Source organism: Suncus etruscus, chromosome 15 (assembly GCF_024139225.1).
Source record: "Suncus etruscus isolate mSunEtr1 chromosome 15, mSunEtr1.pri.cur, whole genome shotgun sequence".
In the NCBI taxonomy this organism is placed as follows: domain Eukaryota; kingdom Metazoa; phylum Chordata; class Mammalia; order Eulipotyphla; family Soricidae; genus Suncus; species Suncus etruscus.
The window spans coordinates 86,742,761-86,762,092 of record NC_064862.1 but is presented as its reverse complement, the minus strand read 5'-3'; the positions used below and the strand labels follow the sequence as shown (position 1 = coordinate 86,762,092).

General features: G+C 56.7%; 2 protein-coding genes and 1 non-coding gene across 3 annotated transcripts in view; 2 read left to right on the top strand and 1 right to left on the bottom strand.

Moving 5' to 3' along the window:
• MYO1F (myosin IF) overlaps positions 1-11,242 on the top strand; it is a 29,579-nt gene extending 18,337 nt beyond the window's left edge. Inside the window, 24 exon segments of the mRNA XM_049789414.1 lie at positions 915-933; positions 936-1,000; positions 1,678-1,852; positions 3,007-3,091; positions 3,538-3,619; positions 4,290-4,396; positions 4,857-4,893; positions 4,895-4,956; positions 5,038-5,062; positions 5,064-5,099; positions 5,102-5,188; positions 6,549-6,572; positions 6,575-6,662; positions 6,999-7,036; positions 7,038-7,118; positions 7,120-7,176; positions 8,207-8,359; positions 8,611-8,756; positions 8,865-9,013; positions 9,359-9,442; positions 9,759-9,954; positions 10,055-10,229; positions 11,179-11,196; positions 11,198-11,242. Coding sequence (XP_049645371.1) covers positions 915-933; positions 936-1,000; positions 1,678-1,852; positions 3,007-3,091; positions 3,538-3,619; positions 4,290-4,396; positions 4,857-4,893; positions 4,895-4,956; positions 5,038-5,062; positions 5,064-5,099; positions 5,102-5,188; positions 6,549-6,572; positions 6,575-6,662; positions 6,999-7,036; positions 7,038-7,118; positions 7,120-7,176; positions 8,207-8,359; positions 8,611-8,756; positions 8,865-9,013; positions 9,359-9,442; positions 9,759-9,954; positions 10,055-10,229; positions 11,179-11,196; positions 11,198-11,242 — 2,034 coding nt within the window.
• A 3,679-nt stretch (positions 11,243-14,921) lies between these two features.
• LOC126031999 (small nucleolar RNA SNORA51) lies at positions 14,922-15,052 on the bottom strand. Its single transcript, XR_007503799.1, has one exon. It is a non-coding gene; the product is annotated as a small nucleolar RNA SNORA51 (small nucleolar RNA).
• A 248-nt stretch (positions 15,053-15,300) lies between these two features.
• ZNF414 (zinc finger protein 414) lies at positions 15,301-19,117 on the top strand. The gene is given in 12 exon segments (XM_049789445.1): positions 15,301-15,471; positions 16,013-16,328; positions 16,426-16,533; positions 16,622-16,727; positions 17,470-17,562; positions 17,564-17,618; positions 17,620-17,676; positions 17,678-17,773; positions 17,775-17,814; positions 17,892-17,942; positions 18,536-18,712; positions 18,928-19,117. Coding segments are annotated over 12 exon segments (1,182 nt in total). The 5' UTR covers positions 15,301-15,468; the 3' UTR covers positions 19,008-19,117.
• The last annotated feature ends 215 nt before the right edge of the window (positions 19,118-19,332 follow it).

The following is a 19,332-nucleotide window of genomic DNA, read 5'->3' as shown; positions in this document are numbered from 1 at the left end:
AAACAAACCTATTATGATCAGTTATGTCAATTATGTAATGCATTTTCTTAAATAAATTAAAAATGGAAAAAAAAAAGAAATAGGCTTCTCGCAGGCTCGGAAGGACCATATAGGATGTCAGGGATCGAACCCGGCTTGGTCACGTGCCAGGCAAACTCCCTACCTGCTACTACTTGCACTGTGCTGAGGGGTCATTCTCAGTGAAGCTTGTTGGACCCTATTGGGGTACCAAGGAGTTACTCCTGAACATCATCAGGTGTTGCCCAAGAAAAAAAGAAGGGAAAGAAGGGAGGGAGAGAGGGAGGAGGGAAGGAAGAGAGGAGGGAGGGAAGAAGGAAGGAAGGAAGGAAGGAAGGAAGGAAGGGAGGGAGGGAGGGAGGGGAGGGAGGGAGGGAAGGGAGGGAAGGGAGGGAGGGGAGGAAGGGAGGAAGGAAGGAAGGAAGGAAGGAAGGAAGGAAGGAAGGAAGGAAGGGAAGGAAGGAAGGAAGGAAGGAAGGAAGGGAAGGGAAGGAAGAGAGGAAGGAAGGGAGAAAGGAAGGAAGGAAGGAGGGAGGAAGGAGAGGGAGGGAGGGAAGGAGGGAGGAGGGAAGAAACTAAAGAGGCTGAAGTAAGTAGTAACAATGAATAAGGGGTTTACCTTGCTTGTGATCAAGAACCTGGGTTCAAACCCCAGCACCACCCAAGCCTGTCAGGAGTCGGGCTCTGAACAGCGCCAGGTGTGCCTCCCCTCCAAAAATAGGAGGGGAAGCGAGTTATGCACCGGGGGTCTCCATTTCTTCTGGGACCCAGACTTGAGCAGTATTTAGGGTTTATCCTAAGTGCTGAGAGCTGAGGGGGCACAGGAGGGTTTGAGGGCGTGGGGAAGCATCAAGGGCTTGGCCATGAGTCCCAACCCACCCACTCGCCATCCGCAGGAGGAGTACGTGCAGGAAGGCATCGCTGGACACCCATCCAGTACTTCAACAACAAGATCGTCTGCGACCTCATCGAAAACAAACTGGTGAGTTGCTGGGGCAGAGCTGGCTAGGAGGGAGAGGCGGGTGGGCAGGGACTGTGCAATGTGCCAGTCACCCCATCATGCCTCATGCCCTTTCATTTGTTTTGTTTGTTTGTTTATGGGCAACACCCAGCGGTGCTCAGGGCTGACTCCTAGCTCTGGTGCTCAGGAATCACTCTGGCAGTGCCTGGGATAGAACCTGGGTCGACACTGTCTGGCTGTGCTATTGCTCTGGCCACACCTTTTCATTTTGGGGGGATTGGGGGTGATGCTCAGGAGTCACTCCTGGCTCCCCACTTCTCAGGAATCCCTCCTGGCAGTGCTTGGAGAAATCCTAAAAGGTGTCGGGGGATTGAACCTGGGTTCAAGGCGAGCACCCTACCTGCATGTGCTATCTTGGTCCCTCCTTTTCACTTCTGCACCCAGTGCAGGCAGGGGCAGAGGGGTGCTTCTGCCTGACAGGTCACCCCCACTCCCTGCCCCCCACATCCCCTGCAGGGGTTCCCTCCACCCCATTCACTGGAGTGAGGGGTCGGTCACCACCCCACTTCCTCGAGATCTCCAGAAGAGCCACAGCTCCTGGGATGGCCTGTTCTGGGCTCTCTGGGGGGTTCGGGTTGCATGATGGATGGGGCTAAGCAGCAGTTCTCCTTTGCATACCCGCACCCCCATCCCTGCAGAGCCCTCCAGGCATCATGAGCGTCCTGGATGATGTATGCGCTACCATGCACGCCACGGGCGGCGGCGCTGACCAGACGCTGCTGCAGAAGCTGCAGGCGGCCGTGGGCTCCCACGAGCACTTCAACAGCTGGAGCGCCGGCTTCGTCATCCACCACTACGCGGGCAAGGTGAGCTGTGCCCCCTGCTGCCCACGCCGGGCACTGCAGGGAGGGTCGTGCCTTCTTGGATAGGCCAGGCTAGCTGCCAGGAGTGATCCGAGTGCAGAGCCAGGAAGGAAGCCCTGAGCACTGCCAGGTGTAGGCCAAAGCCAAAGTGGGGATAAAACATAGAAAATGCCTCGGCTGGTTCTTCTGGGGGGGTGGGAAGCTGAGTCAATGGGCTGTGGGGGGTGTGGGGGTGTTAAGATTTGCAAGGAAGGCCCGGAGAGATAGCACAGAGGTGTTTGCCTTGCAAGCAGCCGATCCAGGACACAAGGTGGTTGGTTCGAATCCCGGTGTCCCATTATGGTCCCCCCGTGCCTGCCAGGAGCTATTTCTGAGCAGACAGCCAGGAGTAACCCCTGAGCAACGCCGGGTGTGGCCCAAAAACCAAAACCAAAACCAAAAAAAAAAAAAAAGATTTGCAAGGAAGAACCCACTTTCATCATTGTCATTCTGGAGCACTCAAACTGCCTCGGAATAAACAAAACCCCTTTCTCTAGGGATCCCCAGTTAAGTATTAAAGCCCAGTGAGAGGTGGGGGTCTGGGGACCCTCTGAGCCAGGGACAGAGCTGGGGTAGAGTTGTGGAACTCTCCAGAAATGGACGGGTGACCCCAGGATCTCTTTCCCCCCAGCCCACGTACACTCCTGGAACTAGTACTTTTCTCATTTGGGGGGCTTCCCTCCTGAGTAAGCTCAGGGATTACTTTGGGTGAACTTGTGAGGTCTATGGGGGTGCTGGAGAGCAAACCCGGCGGCCCCGATGCATGCCAGGCCAGTTCCTCCCCACTGTGCGACCATTCTGTCCCTCTTCCCCATTCTGTTTGGGGGCCACACCAGCGGGAACTGCTTTCAGGGTCTGCGGGTGACTCCTGGCGATTTCTCCCAGAGATCATTGTGATGCTGGGGGACTGAACCTGAACCTCCCCATTGCAAACCTCCCACCCAAATCTGACAGGACTGATTTCTCCCTCTCGCCCCACCAACACCCCCAACCTTCACGCAGACATCAGACTGCAAGGATCCCGAGGGTGGATGGCAGCCCCACTAAGTTCTGCAGTGCCAAAGATTACCCCCAATCTTCCTTGACCCCCTTGACTTTATACCTGTCCTTCCCATCATCCCTTAGTATCCTATGACGTCAGCGGCTTCTGCGAGAGGAACCGGGATGTACTTTTCTCAGACCTCATTGAGCTCATGCAGTCCAGTGAGCAGTGAGTGGAACTGATAGTGGGGGGGGGGGGGACGCCAAGTAGAGGCACCCAATGCAGGGAGGTCCCTAGTTTCAGTTCCTGGCATGGACAGCAGGGTGCACTGTGGCTGGCGGATTCACAATGTCAGCAGAGCTCCCGATGTATGCTCCAGCATGCAAAAAGGTGCCGGGGATCCAAACTCGGGGCCCTGCGCCCCATCCCATCCGTAGCTCTGAGTCTCATCACCATCATCCACTGCCCAGTATCAGCTACTCATGATGGGCCAAAAATCACCCTAATTCTAGGGAGATTGCAGAGAAATGAAAGTACCCTCTCTGCTTCTTGTCCCACCACTGGGAGTTCATTCTGGCCCTTCTGAGGCCCAGGCATCAGGGTGACCCCACTGCTGTGGGAGGCCTGCCCCAAGACCAAACAGCCCCTTCACCCATGCCGCTCCCCGTGCCCAGGGCCTTCCTCCGGATGCTCTTTCCTGAGAAGTTGGATGGAGACAAGAAGGGCCGGCCCAGCACTGCAGGCTCCAAGATCAAGGTGCGTCTGGGTTGGAACAATGGACTCTCGGGTCACTCCTAGCTGCAACTGAGGGAATGAGATGCAAGCTCCTGCATGCAAAATCAGGACACAGCATTCTGGGTCATTTCCTTAGCCTCCCTACATGTGTGTGTTGTGTGTGTGTGTGTGTGTGTGTGTGTGTTGAAATGGGGCATCCACCAAAGTAGTGCTTGGTACTTAGTGTTCACTCTATACTGGGGACCCTTATGGTGTGCAGCCCACTGAGCCAAACTTCCTGGCCCTATGTTTTTCCCTACCTGTGTGACTGAGTTTCGCCTGGTGCTTGAGCCCTGATACTCAAAGAGGTGTCAGAGGACCAGGCAACAACAGTGCTGAAGCCCAGGGCTCCTGCAGGTCCTGTCTGTGCTCAGCGCCTTGGAGTGCTCATCCCACATCCCCACATCCCACTTTTGCTACAGAGCTCCCTGTCCCCCCCCCCCGCAGGGCAATCAGACATGGATCCAAGCCCATGCCCCCCAATTGCTCAGTCAATCTTTTCTGCTCATGGGCTCTGAGCACTTAGGACATACTGGGTGAAGTGGGCAGTGTGTGGCGAGTTTGAGGGTCAAAGAGACCCTTAGGGTCTCTGGGTCCCCCCTTCAGAATCTCTGTATCCACTTGTACCCCCACTTGCCTCTCCCCACTCCAGAAACAGGCCAATGACCTGGTGGGCACGTTGAAGAAATGCACACCCCACTATATCCGCTGCATCAAACCCAACGAGACCAAGAAGCCCCGAGACTGGGAGGAGAGCAGGTGAATCCTTTCTCCCCAAGAAGACACTGGCCTTGGTCCAGGGTTCAATCCCTAGTACCCCATAGATCCCTGGAACCTTACCAGGTGGGACCCCTGAGCACAGACAACTGTGGCCCCAAATCAAAACAGACAAGAGCAAATGGTCCAGGCCAGGAATTGAGCCCAAGCCAGAACAAGGCTCCACCCCTAGCCAGGAGCCCCGCCCTCAGAGCAAGTCTGCACCCCCAATCATAAGCCCACGCCCCAACAAGCTCCTCCCATAATCATGAGCACAAAACCAGGAGTCAGCCCTGAACACCGAAGGGTATGGTTCTAAACCATGTGCATACAAACACACATACACAAACTGGGACCCACTGGACGACCTCCCACCATTGCTCCCAGCATCAACCCAGACTCTCCACTGGAAGGTGTATGCTGCACAGTATTCCCCCTAAGATGGGAATGGGGTCCCCCACAGGGTGAAGCACCAGGTAGAGTACCTGGGCCTGAAGGAAAAACATCCGTGTGCGACGCGCCGGCTTCGCCTACCGCCGCCAGTTCTCCAAGTTCCTGCAGAGGTGAGCCCGCACCCCAGGACTCCCCCAGGCCCCCCAACCCTGCCTGCACAGGTGCTCCCACACCCAGGATGTCGCCCCCAGGTATGCCATCCTCACCCCCGAGACAATGGCCACGCTGGCGTGGGGGGGATGAGCGCCAGGGAGGGTGCAGCACCTGCTACGAGCGGTCAACATGGAGCCTGACCAGTACCAGATGGGCAGCACAAAGGTCTTCGTCAAGAACCCCGAGTCGGTGAGAGGGTCCTACACTTGGAGGCCATAATCAGTGACCCTGGACGGTTAGGGTACCCTCCTCCCATACCAGCCTCCGATATTTGGAAAGTGTGGAGAGAGGAAGAGTGGGGTGATCAGACATGGGAAGAGGGAGACAGGGGACCCCCAGAAGAACCAAGGTGGGCTAGACTAATCTCACTCCCCCAAGGACCCCTGTGCCCCTGTGTTACCTCTAGGAGAAAATGCCGAGGCTTGGTTTTGAGTCCCATGTTGGGAACTCAGGCTTCTTAATTCCCTTTTTTGGGAAGAAGGGGCCACAGTAAACAGTGCTCAGGTCTCTGTGCTCAGGGATTAGTCCTGACAGGGCTCTGGGATTCTATGGGACGCCAGGGATTGAACCCGGGCCTGCCATGTGCCAGGCGAACACTTCTTCAGGGTGCACACCTGAATGTGACCCAAAAGCAAAATAATTTTTTTGATTTTGTTTTGAGGCCAAGCAGTTGAGACTCAGCGCTGACTCCTGACTCTACACTCAGGGACCATTCCTGGTGGTGCTCCGGGGACCCTATGGGATGCTGGGGATTGGACCCGGTTGGTTGTGTACAAGGCAAATGCTGTCCTTGGCCATACTATCACTCTGGCCACCATCACCCCACAAATATTAAGAATTAAGAATATTGGGCCGGGGCCGGGCGGTGGCACTAAAGGTAAGGTGCCTGCCTTGCCTGCGCTAACCTTGGACGGACCGCGGTTCGATCCCCCGGTGTCCCATATGGTCCCCCAAGCCAGGAGCAACTTCTGAGCACATAGCCAGGAGTAACCCCTGAGCGTTACTGGGTGTGGCCCAAAAACCAAAAAAAAAAAAAAAAAAAGAATATTGGGCCAGAGAGATAACACAGCAGGTAGGGAATTTGCCTTGCACGTGACCAACCCAGAACCGGCCTGCATTCATTCCCTGTATCCCATATGGCCCCCCCGAGCCTGCCATGAGTTATTTCTGAGTGCAGAACCAGGAGTAAGCCTGAGCAGCCCTGGGTGTGGCCTCTCCAAAAAAAAAAAAAAAAAAAAGAATATGGGGCCGATGAGGTGGCGCTAGAGGTAAGGGTATCTGCCTTGCAAGCGCTAGCCAAGGAAGGACCAGGTTCGATCTCCCCGGCGTCCCATATGGTCCCCCCAAGCCAGGGGCAATTTTCTGAGCGCTTAGCCAGGAGTAACCTCTGAGCATCAAACGGGTGTGGCCCCCAAAATACAAAAAACAAAAACAAACAAAAAAAAGAATATTTTGGCAGTGGAATATAAAGCATGACAATTAAATGGGCTGGGGGGTGGCAGGGATCTTTGGGAGAGGCTGAGACCCTACAATTCCCCCCTTTGCCCAGCTCTTCCTGCTGGAGGAAATGCGGGGAGGCGCAAGTTCGATGGATTTGCTCGAACCATCCAGAAGGCCTGGAGGCGCCATGTGGCTGTGCGGAAATATGAGGAAATGCGGGATGGTAGAAGGTGAGATGCAACAGATACGGGGTTAGGGCAAGGTGGGGGCAGAAAATGATGGGGCTTGGGCCTGGAGAGATAGCACAGCGGCGTTTGCCTTGCAAGGCAGCCAATCCAGGACCAAAGGTGGTTGGTTCGAATCCGGTGTCCCATATGGTCCCCCGTGACTGCCAGGAGCTGTTTCTGAGCAGATAGCCAGGAGTAACCCCTTGAGCGTCCGGACCGGGGTGTGGCCCAAAAACCAAAAAAAAAAAAAAAAAAGAAAACGATGGGCTTGCTGGAGCAGGACCCCCACACACAGTGTTCCCCCCCACTCCCCCACCCTGTGCCCCCTGCAGCATCCAACATCCTGCTGCACAAGAAGGAGGAGCGGAGGACGTAACAGCATCAACCGGAACTTTGTTGGGGACTACCTGGGCTTGGAGGAGCGGCTGAGCTTCGGCCAGTTCCTGGCCAAGGAGGGAACGAGGTGGATTTCGCTGACTCGGGTCAACCAAGTATGACAGGCGCTTCAAGGTGAGACCACAGGCCAAGAACCAGGTTGCTGGACTCTGGCCTAGCACACCCCTCACCTGGTGCCTCAGGAATATACCTGCTTGGCCTAGAAATACCCTCACCAATGGCAAAGGTACAGGGGCTGGAGCAATAGGGGCAGCAGGGAGGGAGATGACCTTGCAGGCAGCAAACCTGGGTTGATCTCCAGCCTCCTGAACACTGCCAGGAATGAATCCTGAGTGCAGGGCTAGGAGTGACCCCTGATCATTGCTGGGTGTGGGCCTAAAAAAGTAAAAAACACGGGCCCGGAGAGATAGCACAGCGGCGTTTGCCTTGCAGCAGCCAATCCAGGACCAAAGGTGGTTGGTTCGAATCCCGGTGTCCATATGGTCCCCCGTCGCCTGCCGGGAGCTATTTCTGAGCAAACAGCCAGGAGTAACCCCTGAGCACCGCCGGGGTGTGGCCCAAAAACCAAAAAAAAAAAAAAGGTAAAAAAACACAAAAATATGCAGTTACATTAACCTCTGGCCAGGCATACCTGCTCACAGATCTACACTCAACAAACATGAACTTGCCTGTTCAGTAAATATGCCTTAAGGTGGTCCAGACAGACTTGACCCATCCATCAGATCCCTTTCACCCATTTCCAGCAACTCAGACCTGCACACAGGGGTAACCCCCTAATTTTTAATTTCTGGGCCATCCCCTGGTTGGTGGCTCAGGCCTTTACTACTAGCTTTGCCCTCAAGCATTACTCCTTGGGGCTCAGGGTTCAAACCCAGGTTGGCTGTGTGTTTTCTAAGCAAACCCCCCACCCCACTATGCTATTGTTGGGACCTCCAAAATCAACCCCTCTCTTTTCCTGGCCTTCAACAGGGGATCATTTCGAGGGGAGGGTGTCTCCAAGTAAGACACCTGTAAATTTGCCCCATTCACACCTGTGCCCAGGTGCGCTGTGGCCCCCAAGTTCACAAGCACCCCATCAAACACACACACCCAACTCCCAGCCAGATGTCTCTCACCATCCTTTCTGGTCCTGCCTCCCCCACAGCCCATCAAGAGGGACTTAATCCTGACGCCCAAGTGTGTCTACGTGATTGGGCGGGGAGAAGTGGAAGTATGGGGCCCGAGAAGGGGCAGGGTGCAGGAGGTGCTGAAGAAGAAGGTGGAGGCTCCAGGCTGTGCGGGGGTGTTGCTCTCAGGTGCCTTTACCCCCAAAGGGTCCCATGTGCCTTCCCTGCTGCTAAACGCCCAGCTCTTGGTGCTGCAGATCGCCTCCCAGAGCTGGTTTTTGGGCCACACCCGAGGGATGCTCAGAGTGTGATCCCTGTTTGTGCTTAAGGATCCCACCTGGAGGGGCTCAGGGATGGGGACCCCCAGAAGCGTAGATTGCCCAGATGCAAAGCAAGTGCCCATCGCTGGCACTCACCTGCCTCTCCTCGCACCCAGCACCAGCGGCAGGATTGATTTCTTCGTGCTCCAAGAGGGACTCTGCCGACAGCTTTTCTGGAGAGCATCTTCAAGACCGAGTTCCTCAGCCTCCTGTGCAAGCGCTTCGAGGAGGCGATGCGGAGGCCCCTGACTCTGACCTTCAGCGACACGTATGCACACGACAGGGCCTGGGCAGGTGCACCCCCTGAGCCTGGCTGGAGCGGGTTAGGGGCGGTGTGTTCAGTGACCCCTGCATGGGCTCCCTCCTGTCCCCACAGACTACAGTTCCGGGTGAAGAAAGAAGGCTGGGGCGGAGGCAGCACCCGAAGTGTCACTTTCTGCCGTGGCTCGGGAGACGAGGCCATGCTCAAGGCCAGCGGCCGGACCCTCATGGTCAGCGTGGGGGACGGGCTGCCCAAAAACTCCAGTGAGTCTGCGCAGAACCGAGGGGGCGGGGCTACAGGAGGCGTGGCTACCAAGGGAGACCGATCAGAGGGGCTGACACCTCTATTGGGTGGAGTTAAGCGACCAATCAGGGGAACTGAAGTGGGAAAGGGGCGTGGCCTGTAAGGCAGCCAATGAGTGGGCTCACAAATGGCAGCCCAGAAAGCCAGGCCAATCAGAATTGGAGTCTGGAGGGGCGGGGTCTAGTTGTGGGTGGAGCCAGTTCCGCATGAATGAAGTGTTGCTAAGGCAGCAGCAGAGGGGCGGGGCCACATAAGTGGGCGGGGCTTGTAGGTTGCAACTCTCAAATTCCCTCCATCTTTTTCAGAGCCTACCCGCAAGAGCAAAGCCCAGGGAAAAGTTCAAAGGTTGGGCCAGGGTCCGACCCGAGCAGCCCCTGGACCTCCCAGAGGTGAGGAGAATGCTATGTCCAGTCCTCATCAAACTGGATTGAGGGGAATCATTCTGCCTTCTTCCTGTGGGGGGTTTTGTTTTGGGGCCACACACAGGCCTTACTCCTGGCTCTGCATTCAGCATTTAGTCTTGGTGATACTGGGGGCCCCTATGGGATATTGAGGATTGAACCCAGGTTGGCCATGTGCAAGCACCCATCCTCACTTCTATTGCTCTAGCACCAACCTGCCTTCTTTCCTAGAGGGGTAACCCTCCCCTTCCCCCTAAGTATCACAAATATACCGTTTTAATGCCTGTTCTTGTTCCCACCCTAGGCCAGAACCGCAATGGAGTTCCCCCTTCTGGTAGAAGGAATCCCCTGCCCCTGGAGATCACATCTGGAGGGAGCTCCCAGGGGCGCCCCAAGGCCCCTCCGGCCTCAGCCCTGGGTGCCAGCCGCCGCCAGCGGGCCAGGCCCCCCTCAGAGCATAACACTGAGTTTCTCAATGTGCCAGATCAGGGGGTTGCTGGGTAGGTGGGGGTCATTGGGTGGAGGTCTAGGGCTGCCCGGAGCGGGTGAGGAGGGTGAGTGTTCTGGGGGTGCTGATGAGGGCCCCCCTGTGTCCAACAGCATGCAGAGGAAGCGCAGTATAGGGCAGAGACCCGTACCCGGTGTGGGCCGGCCCAAGCCTCAACCCCGGACGCATGGCCCAAGGTGCCGCGCACTGTACCAGTATGTTGGGCAGGATGTGGACGAGCTGAGCTTCAACGTGAACGAAGTCATCGAGATAATTTTGGAAGGTGCGGTGGTGGGGGGCCCAGGGTGGATTAGGGCAAAGTCAGACAACCCCATTCCCTCCCCCAGGGTATTAGAGACACTTCTCTCATGCCCCCCCCCCGCCAAGATGTCCTCTTCCTGCCAGAAGTTACATGGGAAATTTTTATGATATTGTTTTTTGAGCCATACCTAGTAACCAGGTACTCAGGGCTGACTCCTGGCTCTGTGCTCAGGAATCACACCTGGGGGGGGGGGCTCAGGTGACCCTATAGGTTGCTAAGATTGAACCCTGGTTTGGCTGTGTGCAAGGCAAGCGTCCTCCCCACCGAGCTATTGCTCTGGTGCTCAAGGGGCTGCACCAATCTAGCACCTAAAAGTGACACACCCCCAACCCCCTGGTCACACTGGAAACTCAGTTGCAACACCAGCCTGTCCCCCAGCTTCATTGTGATCATCTCTTCAAACAGCCGTGGTCGTAGAGAAATGAGTGCATAGGCCTGCCCCTACCTTGGTGCCCTGTAGTTTCCTGCTTGGGCTCCACAGCACCCCCTGTTGGGGGTTGGCAGGAGCTTCACAGGTAGATCCACCATGCCCAAGAGTGACCTCTGAGCACAGAAGGGCCAGAAGTGGATCTGAGCACCACTGAGTGTGTGAACCCCTCAAAATAAAATTCCCAGAGCAGCTGGAGAGATAGAACAGGAGGGTTAAGGTCTCTTACAACCTTATAGGAGGTCCCCAAAGCACCACCCAGGATGGGGGGTGTGGTGGGGTAAGGGTATGATCTCTCCTGAACAGAGCCAGGAATAGTCCCTGAGCACCACCGCCTGGTATGGGCCCCATAACCAAATACAGTAAACAACCCCAAACCCCACAGGCTAGAAACGAACTGAGGTGGGAGCCAGCTCATCTGAGGGCCAGAGGTACTGAGGTCTGCAGGGGGGTGGGAGGCATACCCCTCATTCTCTTCTCCCCTACAGACCCCCTCAGGCTGGTGGAAAAGGCAGATTGCATGGCCAGGAAGGCCTCTTCCCGGGAAACTAACGTGGAGAAGATCTGAGAGCAAAGGGGAGCCCAACCCCACTGGTCCCCCCATCCTGCCTGGAAGCCAGGGCCCCGCCACCATTACCTAGAAATCTCAACCCAGTGGCTTCCTCGCTCTGCCCAGAGACTGTGGGACTGAAGTCACCACCTCTGCACTGAAGGCCTTTGGGCCTCCTCTCTGGTATCCTCCCATCCCATTTCCTTTGGTCTCCAAAGGGTCACAACAGCTGAGGCTGTCCCAGCCTGTCCCTTGAGCATGCCTTTGGAGACCAAAAGGGGCATACCTTCTGGGTTTGATTGGATGAAATGCAATGAGGCAATAAAAATTTGCCCAAGTGAGCACAACGAATGAACTTTCAAAGCGGGCCCCCTTCAGCATCTTTTTCCCAGCCTCATGAGAGCAAACCCCGCAATGCCCCCAATAGACAAGAGGGAAAAGAGGCCCAGGGATGGGAGTTTCCCTACCCTGGAGCACATGGGGAAAGCGCTTCATTTCACGCTGAGTTCTGCATCTTCTCATTTAGTAGTTGCTGGGAGGGCAGCAGAAAATAACCCATATGGGGCCGAAGCAGTGGCACAAGGCTGTAGGGTGTTTGCCTTGGCGAACACACTTGACCTAGGACGAGCTGCAGTTTGATCCCGGCATCCCATAATGGTCCCCCAAGCCAGAAGTGATTTCCTTCTCTTCCTCCTCCCTCCCTCTTTCTTTCTTTCCTCCTTTCCTTCCTTCCTTCCTTCCTTCCTTCCTTCCTTCCTCTCCTCCATCCTTCCTTCCTTCCTTCCTTCCTTCCTTCCTTTCTTCCTTCCTTCCTTCCTTCCTTTCTTTCTTTTTCTTTTCCTTTTTTTGGTTTTTGGGACACATCCAGCAGTGGCTCTGGCCTTTACCTCAGAAATTGCTCCTAGCAGGCTCAGGGGACCACAATGGGGATGACAGGATTTGAACAACTCCTTCTGCATGCAAGGCAAACGCCTTACCTCCATGCTATTTCTTCCGGCCCCTAGGAAATGATTTCTGAGGCACATAGCCAGGAGTAACACCCAAGCGTTTACCAGTGTGTGACACAAAAAAAAAACAAACAAACAAAAATAACCCATGTGGTTGGAGTCTATGCCCACCCATCCTCTGACACCAGCATAGGCCTCTAATACTGGAATCTATACAGCCAGGACTAACCCTACGCTTCCCATCAGCCTTGGGTGTGTGGATCTTTCCTTAAACGTCAAAACAAGGGGCTAGGCGCTGGGAGAGCAAGCAGTGGAGGGTAAGGCATTTGCCCTTTCATGAAGAAGAACAGTGGTTCGAATTCCGCATCCCATATGGTCCCCTGTGCCTTCCAGGAGTGATTTCTGATCTTAGAGCCAGGAGTAACCCCTGAGCGCTGTCGTGTGACCCGAGAAACAAAAACAAACAAGGGGCTGGAAATATAGTATATGAGGGAAGGGGTGTTTGCTTTGCAAGTGGTCAACCCAGGTTCAATTCCCGGCATCCCATAGGATTCTCCAAACCCACCAGGAGTGATTCCTGAGCACAGAGCTTGGAGTGATCCCTGAGCACTGCTGGGTGTAGCAAAAGACAAAATATCTCAACAAAACTAAAAACTACTGGAAAAGGCTCGTAGGGACGAGCTGGGATTCCCACCCTCACCTGCTTTGGATTTCCTGGGTGCTGAAAAGGGAAACCAGCTTTGTTCTCAGACCCCCCTGAGCTTGGCCCATGCAGCCCCACCCTCGACCTCCAAGGCACTTTGGGGGTACAAACAGCCATGACCCTACTGCTGTGAGAGATACACTGTAGTGAGTACCCCATTTTTTGGGGGGGGGTTTGGGCCACACCCGGTAACGCTCAGGGGTTACTCCTGGCTATGCGTTCAGAAGTCGCTCTGGCTTGGGGGACCATACGGGATGCCGGGAGATCGAACCTCGGTCCGTCCTGGGCTAGTGCTGGCAAGGCAGGCACCTTACCTCTAGCGCCACCACGCCAGCCCCGAGTACCCCTTTTTTTTTTTTTTTTTGGTTTTTGGGCCACACCCGGCAGTGCTCAGGGGTTACTCCTGGCTGTCTGCTCAGAAATAGTTCCTGGCAGGCACGGGGGACCATATGGGACACCGAGATTCGAACCAACCACCTTTGGTCCTGCATCGGCTGCTTGGCTTGCAAGACAAACGCCGCTGTGCTATCTCTCCGGCCCCCCCCCCCAGTACCCCATTCTTTGTTTTTGTTTTTTTTGTTTTTGTTTTTGTTTTTGTTTTTGGGCCACACCCGTAACGCTCAGGGGTTACTCCTGGCTATGCGCTCAGAAGTCCTCCTGGCTTGGGGGACCATATGGGACACCGGGGGGATCGAACCACGGTCCGTCCAAGGCTAGCGCAGGGCAAGGCAGGCACCTTACCTTTTAGCGCCACCTGAGCCCGTGCCCCCAGTACCCCATTCTTTTTTTTTTTTTTTTTTTTTTGGTTTTTTGGGCCACACCCTGTGACGCTCAGGGGTTACTCCTGGCTATGCACTCAGAAGTTGCTCCTGGCTTCTTGGGGGACCATATGGGATGCCGGGGGATCGAACCGCGGTCCGTCCTAGGCTAGCGCAGGCAAGGCAGACACCTTTACCTCCAGCGCCACCCGCCCCGGGCCCCATCAGTACCCCATTCTTAAGAAGAAAAACCTTCCAGGTAGAATGAATGAAAGAGAACTAGGGGTGGGTGAGGCTGGAGAGATAGCAGAGACACAGGATGTTTGCCTTGGATGCGGCCAACCCAGGACAGACCCGGCTTTGATCCCTGATATCTCATATGGTCCCCCAATAGGGCCAGAAAGATAGCACAGCGGTAGGGTATTTGCCTTTGCTTGTAGCCGACCTGGGAGAGACCCAGGTTCGATTCCCGGCATCACATATAGTCCACCCGAGCCCTGCCAGGAGCGATTTCTGAGCACAGAGCCAGGGGTAACCCCTGAGCGCTACCAAAACAAAAACAAAAGCTAGTGGTTGGGCTACTGGAGATGGAGATGGGAACTTGAATTTTTCTGGCCACACTTAGAGTGCTCAAGAGACTCCTCCTGAGAAACTGAGCCATAGGACAGCAGGGACATATGCCTGGGTTCGATCCCTGGCACACATAGGATCATCCAAACACCAACAGGAATAATTTCTTTTTGGTTTTTGGGTCACACCCGGCAGCGCTCAGGGGACCATATGGGACGCTGGGATTCGAACCATCGTCCTTCTGCATGCAAGGCAAATGGTTTATCTCCATGTTATCTCTCCGGCCCCAGAAATAATTTCTGAGTGTAGGGTAAGCCATGAGAAATCACCCGGCATTGCTTCCCACCCAATCCCTGGGCCCAAATCAGAAGCTCTTCCTGAATCCCATGCTTGAGTGGGGATAGCTCCTGCTGGGACTCACAAGCCCACAATGAGATGTGGGACTGAAGTTCTGCATGTAGAGCCTATGCCCCTGCCCCATTAAGCAATCTTCAACCCAGCCACTGTCTATTACCAATACCTAACATTTAGTTTACGGCACCAACACATGGGTGTCCTTAGCCACATTCTATTGACCCTTTGGCCCATTTCTTCCTTATTTTTATTTTTAATTTTTATTTTGACCATATTGGCTTACATATCTTTCACAGTAGTATTTTATGTACATATATATATACATATATATATACACATATATTTTATTTTTTGTTCCCCAATTCACAATACAGACCAGGCAAAGGGCCTGGGTTGAGGTGTCTATGGGGTGCATTTACTGTACCTCCTCTTTTTATATACAGTCAGTGTAAAGAACACGTTATATATTTTTTTTAAATCTTTATTTAAGCACCATGATTACAAGCATGATGGTAGTTGGGTTCTTCCTTTTTATTTTAATGGTTTTTAAAAAAAAATAAAAATAATAATGGTTTTTGGACCACACTCAGCAGTGCTCAGGGCTTACTCCTGGCTCTGTGCTCTGGGAGGAGGAACTCAGACACCAAGTGGGGTCCTGGGTATCGAACCCGCGACCTCCGCGTGCCAAGGCGGTCTGGCCCGAGGTCAGAGGCCGCTGAGCTCAGGCCCCGCCCCCTCAGGAGTGGCGGCGGCAAGCCCCGCCCCCGCTCTCGCGAGAACCACCAGGCGAAAAATGGCGCCGTCGTGATCGCCGTCCTGCGGCCGCCGTGAAATCTCGCTGCATCCTCGGCCGGAGCCGCTGAAACCGCGAGAACAAGCAACCCAACGGGCTGAGGATGGTGAGCACGGCGCCGGGGCGGGAGATGGGGGGGGCGCGCGAGGCGGCGATGCCGGTGAGGGAGCGCCGCTCGCGCGCGCCGGTCGCCCGGCCGACCCCGCCCCCACATCCGGGTATTCACCCACCCTTGCCTGTCACTCACCGAGAGTCCCAACCCCTACTTCCGGGCCCTGCTCGACAAGGCCCCGCCCATAAGGCTGGAGCCCCGCCCCTCGTCAATTTCACCAGGCCGCTTCGGGCCTGTCTAAGCATCTCTGGCCGTATGGGGATGGAGGGGAAGGGAATGATGCTTTCTGTGTCCTTCCCGACGGGTACTCCCCCTTTTCTCTATTTGGGGGGACACTTTACATATAGTATGGGGATACCCGCTCCTTCCTCTTCCTCTTCCCCGATAGTAACCCCTAATGCTTGGTGCTGACTTTCCTACATGCTGGAATGGCCAGCCCAGCGATTGATCTCATTGGGAAGGGACAGGGTCCCCCGAGATTTGCCCCACATACCCTGCACCCAGAGAACTTCTCCCGGTCTCTTCCTTTGTCCAGGAAGAAAAGGAAGCGTCAGGGCCACTGGACAAGCCGACCACTGCAGAACCCAGCTCCAATGAGACCCACCAAGAAGCGGGGTCCCCGGTGGTCGCCCCGGCTGCAGCCACTTCTTCCAGCATGGGGGAAGAGCCAGGCTCGAACCAGGCAGAGACACCTCCAGCGTGGGAGCGTGGTGGGGCTGGAGGCACACAGCAGGGCACCTCGCCAGGCCCTGACCACAGTGGCCAACCTGATCCTGGCTTGGGCCTGACCAGCTCAGTCTCTGGAACCAGCGAGGACCTGCAGCCCCCTGCCAGATGTCGCCTGCCACCAGGTGATCTGTGATTGGGGGTCTTTGGGGGAGAAGGGCGGACCCCTGGGTAGGAGAGCTTGGGTGGGGAAGTGACTCCCTTACTCCATGCATTTCGCAGGGAAGCAGATACCCTGCTCCAGCCCCGGTTGCTGCCTCAGTTTCCCCAGCATTCGAGACCTGGCACAGCACCTGCGTACCCATTGCCCACCCACACAGTCTCTGGAAGGTAGGTCGGGGCAGCGGGGAGCAGGCACGGGGACCACCCTCCCTGGTGGACCACCCAACACTCCTGTCCTTTTTCCCTGCCCTGCCAGGCAAGCTGTTCCGCTGTTCGGCCCTGAGCTGCACGGAGACCTTCCCCAGTATGCAGGAACTGGTGGCACATGGCAAGCTGCACTATAAACCCAACCGCTACTTCAAGTGAGACCCTCACCACCCCCAGGCATCCTGGGGGGCCATAACCTGTGGTCTGGATCTTTCATAACCCCCATCCGAAAGAGACTTCAAGGTCCAGCAGCTGTGTTAAAAGTTGGCGTGGCCTCAAGCCCGTCCCGCCTAAAAGCGCCCAAGGGACCCAATAGAGTAGACAAATGATCTTGGCGTGGATGGGGCCTCAGTAGGCATGGCTCCTTTCTCATTCCCTAGGGAAAGGTGTCTTCAATCTGAATAAAAATTAAGACCCGGGTTTGATTCCTGACACCCCCAGGTGGTTCCCTTAACTCTTCAGGAGTGATCCCTGAGCATGGCTACTGAGTGTGGCCCCAAAACCAAAAATTATTATTTCTTTGCAACTTAAAGCGGAGAAATCCGGAAGGGGCAGCCACAGATGGGGAGGTGAGGGAGTGGGCTTAATTAAAGAGGCTCCTGCTTGGGGGGCTGGAGAGATGGCATGGAGGTGGGGCATTTGCCTTGCATGCAGTAGAAACGGTGTTCGACATCCCAGCATCCCACATGGTCCCTCGAGCATGCCAGGTGGAAACCCTGAGCGCTGCGGGTGTGACCCAAAAACCAAAACAGAAAAAAAGAGGCTCCTGCCCCCAGCCCTGCAGGTGGGGATCGAGATATAGGATTTAGCCCCCAGCTCCCTCTGGACCCCTGCAAGGCCTCGGCACCCCTTTTGGCCGCCCGGGAGAACCAGCCCAGCCCTGTGCCTGTCCCCCAGGTGCGAGAACTGCCTCCTGCGCTTCCGCACGCACCGCTCGCTCTTCAAGCACCTGCATGTGTGTGCGGAGCACGCACAGAGCCCGGCCCTGCCGCCCCCCTGCCCTGGACAAGGAGCCCCCTGCGCCCGAACGACGCCCGGAGGCCGACCCCCGCCGCGGGGCCCGGCCTGCCCTTCCCGCTGCTCGAGCCCTACACGACCCCCGCGCCCCGCGCCCGCCGGGCCCTTCCTGCCCTACCTGAACCCCGCGCCCTTCGGCCTGAGCCCCCCGCGCCTGCGCCCCTTCCTGGCCGCCGCGCCCGGAGCCGCCCGCCTCTAGCGCCGCGGTGTGGAAGAAGAGCCAAGGTGAGTGCGGGTGGAACCCGGCCGGGAAAGTGGGGTGCCCCGGCCCTGACCCCCGTCACCCACCCTTCTGGCCGCAGGTGCAAGCGGCAGCCCGCGGAGACCCCAGGGTGGCTCGGACGCGCCCCCAGGTGCGTGCAGGTGATCGCCATCGGGTGGGGTGGAGGAGAGCCTCGGGGGGTGGGTGGGCTCGCCGCCCCCTTCCCAAGTGGCCCCAAGAGTCACCCTGCGGGGCAGAGAGATAGCACGGAGGTAGGCATGCAGAAGGTCGGTGGTTCGAATCCCGGCACCCCATAGGGTCCCCCGAGCCTACCAGGAGCGATTTCTGAGCGTAGAGCGCTGCTGGGTGTGACCCCCCCCCCCAAAAAAAGAAAAAGTGCAGGATTTCCTGCAGGGCGTTTGCCTTGCATGCAGCTGACCCAGGACCGCCTGGGATCTGGGTTCGATCCCTGGAGTCCCATATGGTCCCCCCGAGCCTGCCAAGCAGCGGTTTCTGAGCTCAGAGCCAGGAGGAGGAACCCCTGAGCGTCTCCGGGTGGGACCCCAAAACAAAACAAAAACAAAAATAGAACAATCGCTCGGCCTCCGCGCCTTCCTGTGCGCCGCCTCTCCTGTCTCTCCGTGCGGTGGGCCCCGGGATGGGTCACCCCGCGGGGTAGAGCCAAACCCACCCGCACCCCAAAACTGACAGGAGGGGGACCCCTCCACCCGCACCTGCCCGCAGGGCCTGCGGCTCCCAGCCGCATAGTGTGGGAGCACACGCGGGGCCGCTACTCCTGCATGCAGTGCGCCTTCTCCACGGCCTCGCGGCCCGCCATGACCCGGCACCTGGAGGACCACCGGCCCGTCGGCTCCGGGGCCCCCGCGCCCGGGCAGCCGCGCCCCGAAGAACCAGCAGCTGGTAAGGCAGGCCTTGGAAAGCGCGCCGGGAGGCGTGGCCCACTCCAGCCCCGCCCTGTCGTTTGCATGTGGGCGTGACCTAACTCCGGGCCCCGCCTCGTTTTCTGGTTCGGAGACGGAAGTGGGTGGGGTCGAGGCTTAGGGCACGCCCCTTCCCGGCATAGACCACGCCTTGTGGGTGGGACCGACCGTCAGGCCCCGCCTCTGTCTTCTCAGGCCCCGCCCCGCTGACCCCACCGCCGCCGCCGCCGCTGTTGACAGCAGATGGGGAATGTCCCGCGTTCTCGCCGCTCTGAGCCCAGCGCATGGTTTTGGTTCGGAGAGATGGACGGATTGTGTCGTTTAAGGGCTTAAGGGGGGGCTCGGACGTGAAGGGATCGGGGAACAATAAAGGAAGCGCGCTGGGTCTGCCTGTGTGGTTTCTGGGTCTTTACCTCCAGGGTAAAGTGCTCGCTGCCCCTGGGAAATCGAGATACCCCGATCCCCCAGTTTTTACAGCAGCTTGCCCCACCCAGCTCCCTGACCCGCCTCCATACACCCAACAAGCTTCCAGCCAACCCCCCGAGGGTGGGGTGGGGCATCCCATGTGGTCCCCAACACAGTGAGCCCCATTTCCAAGAG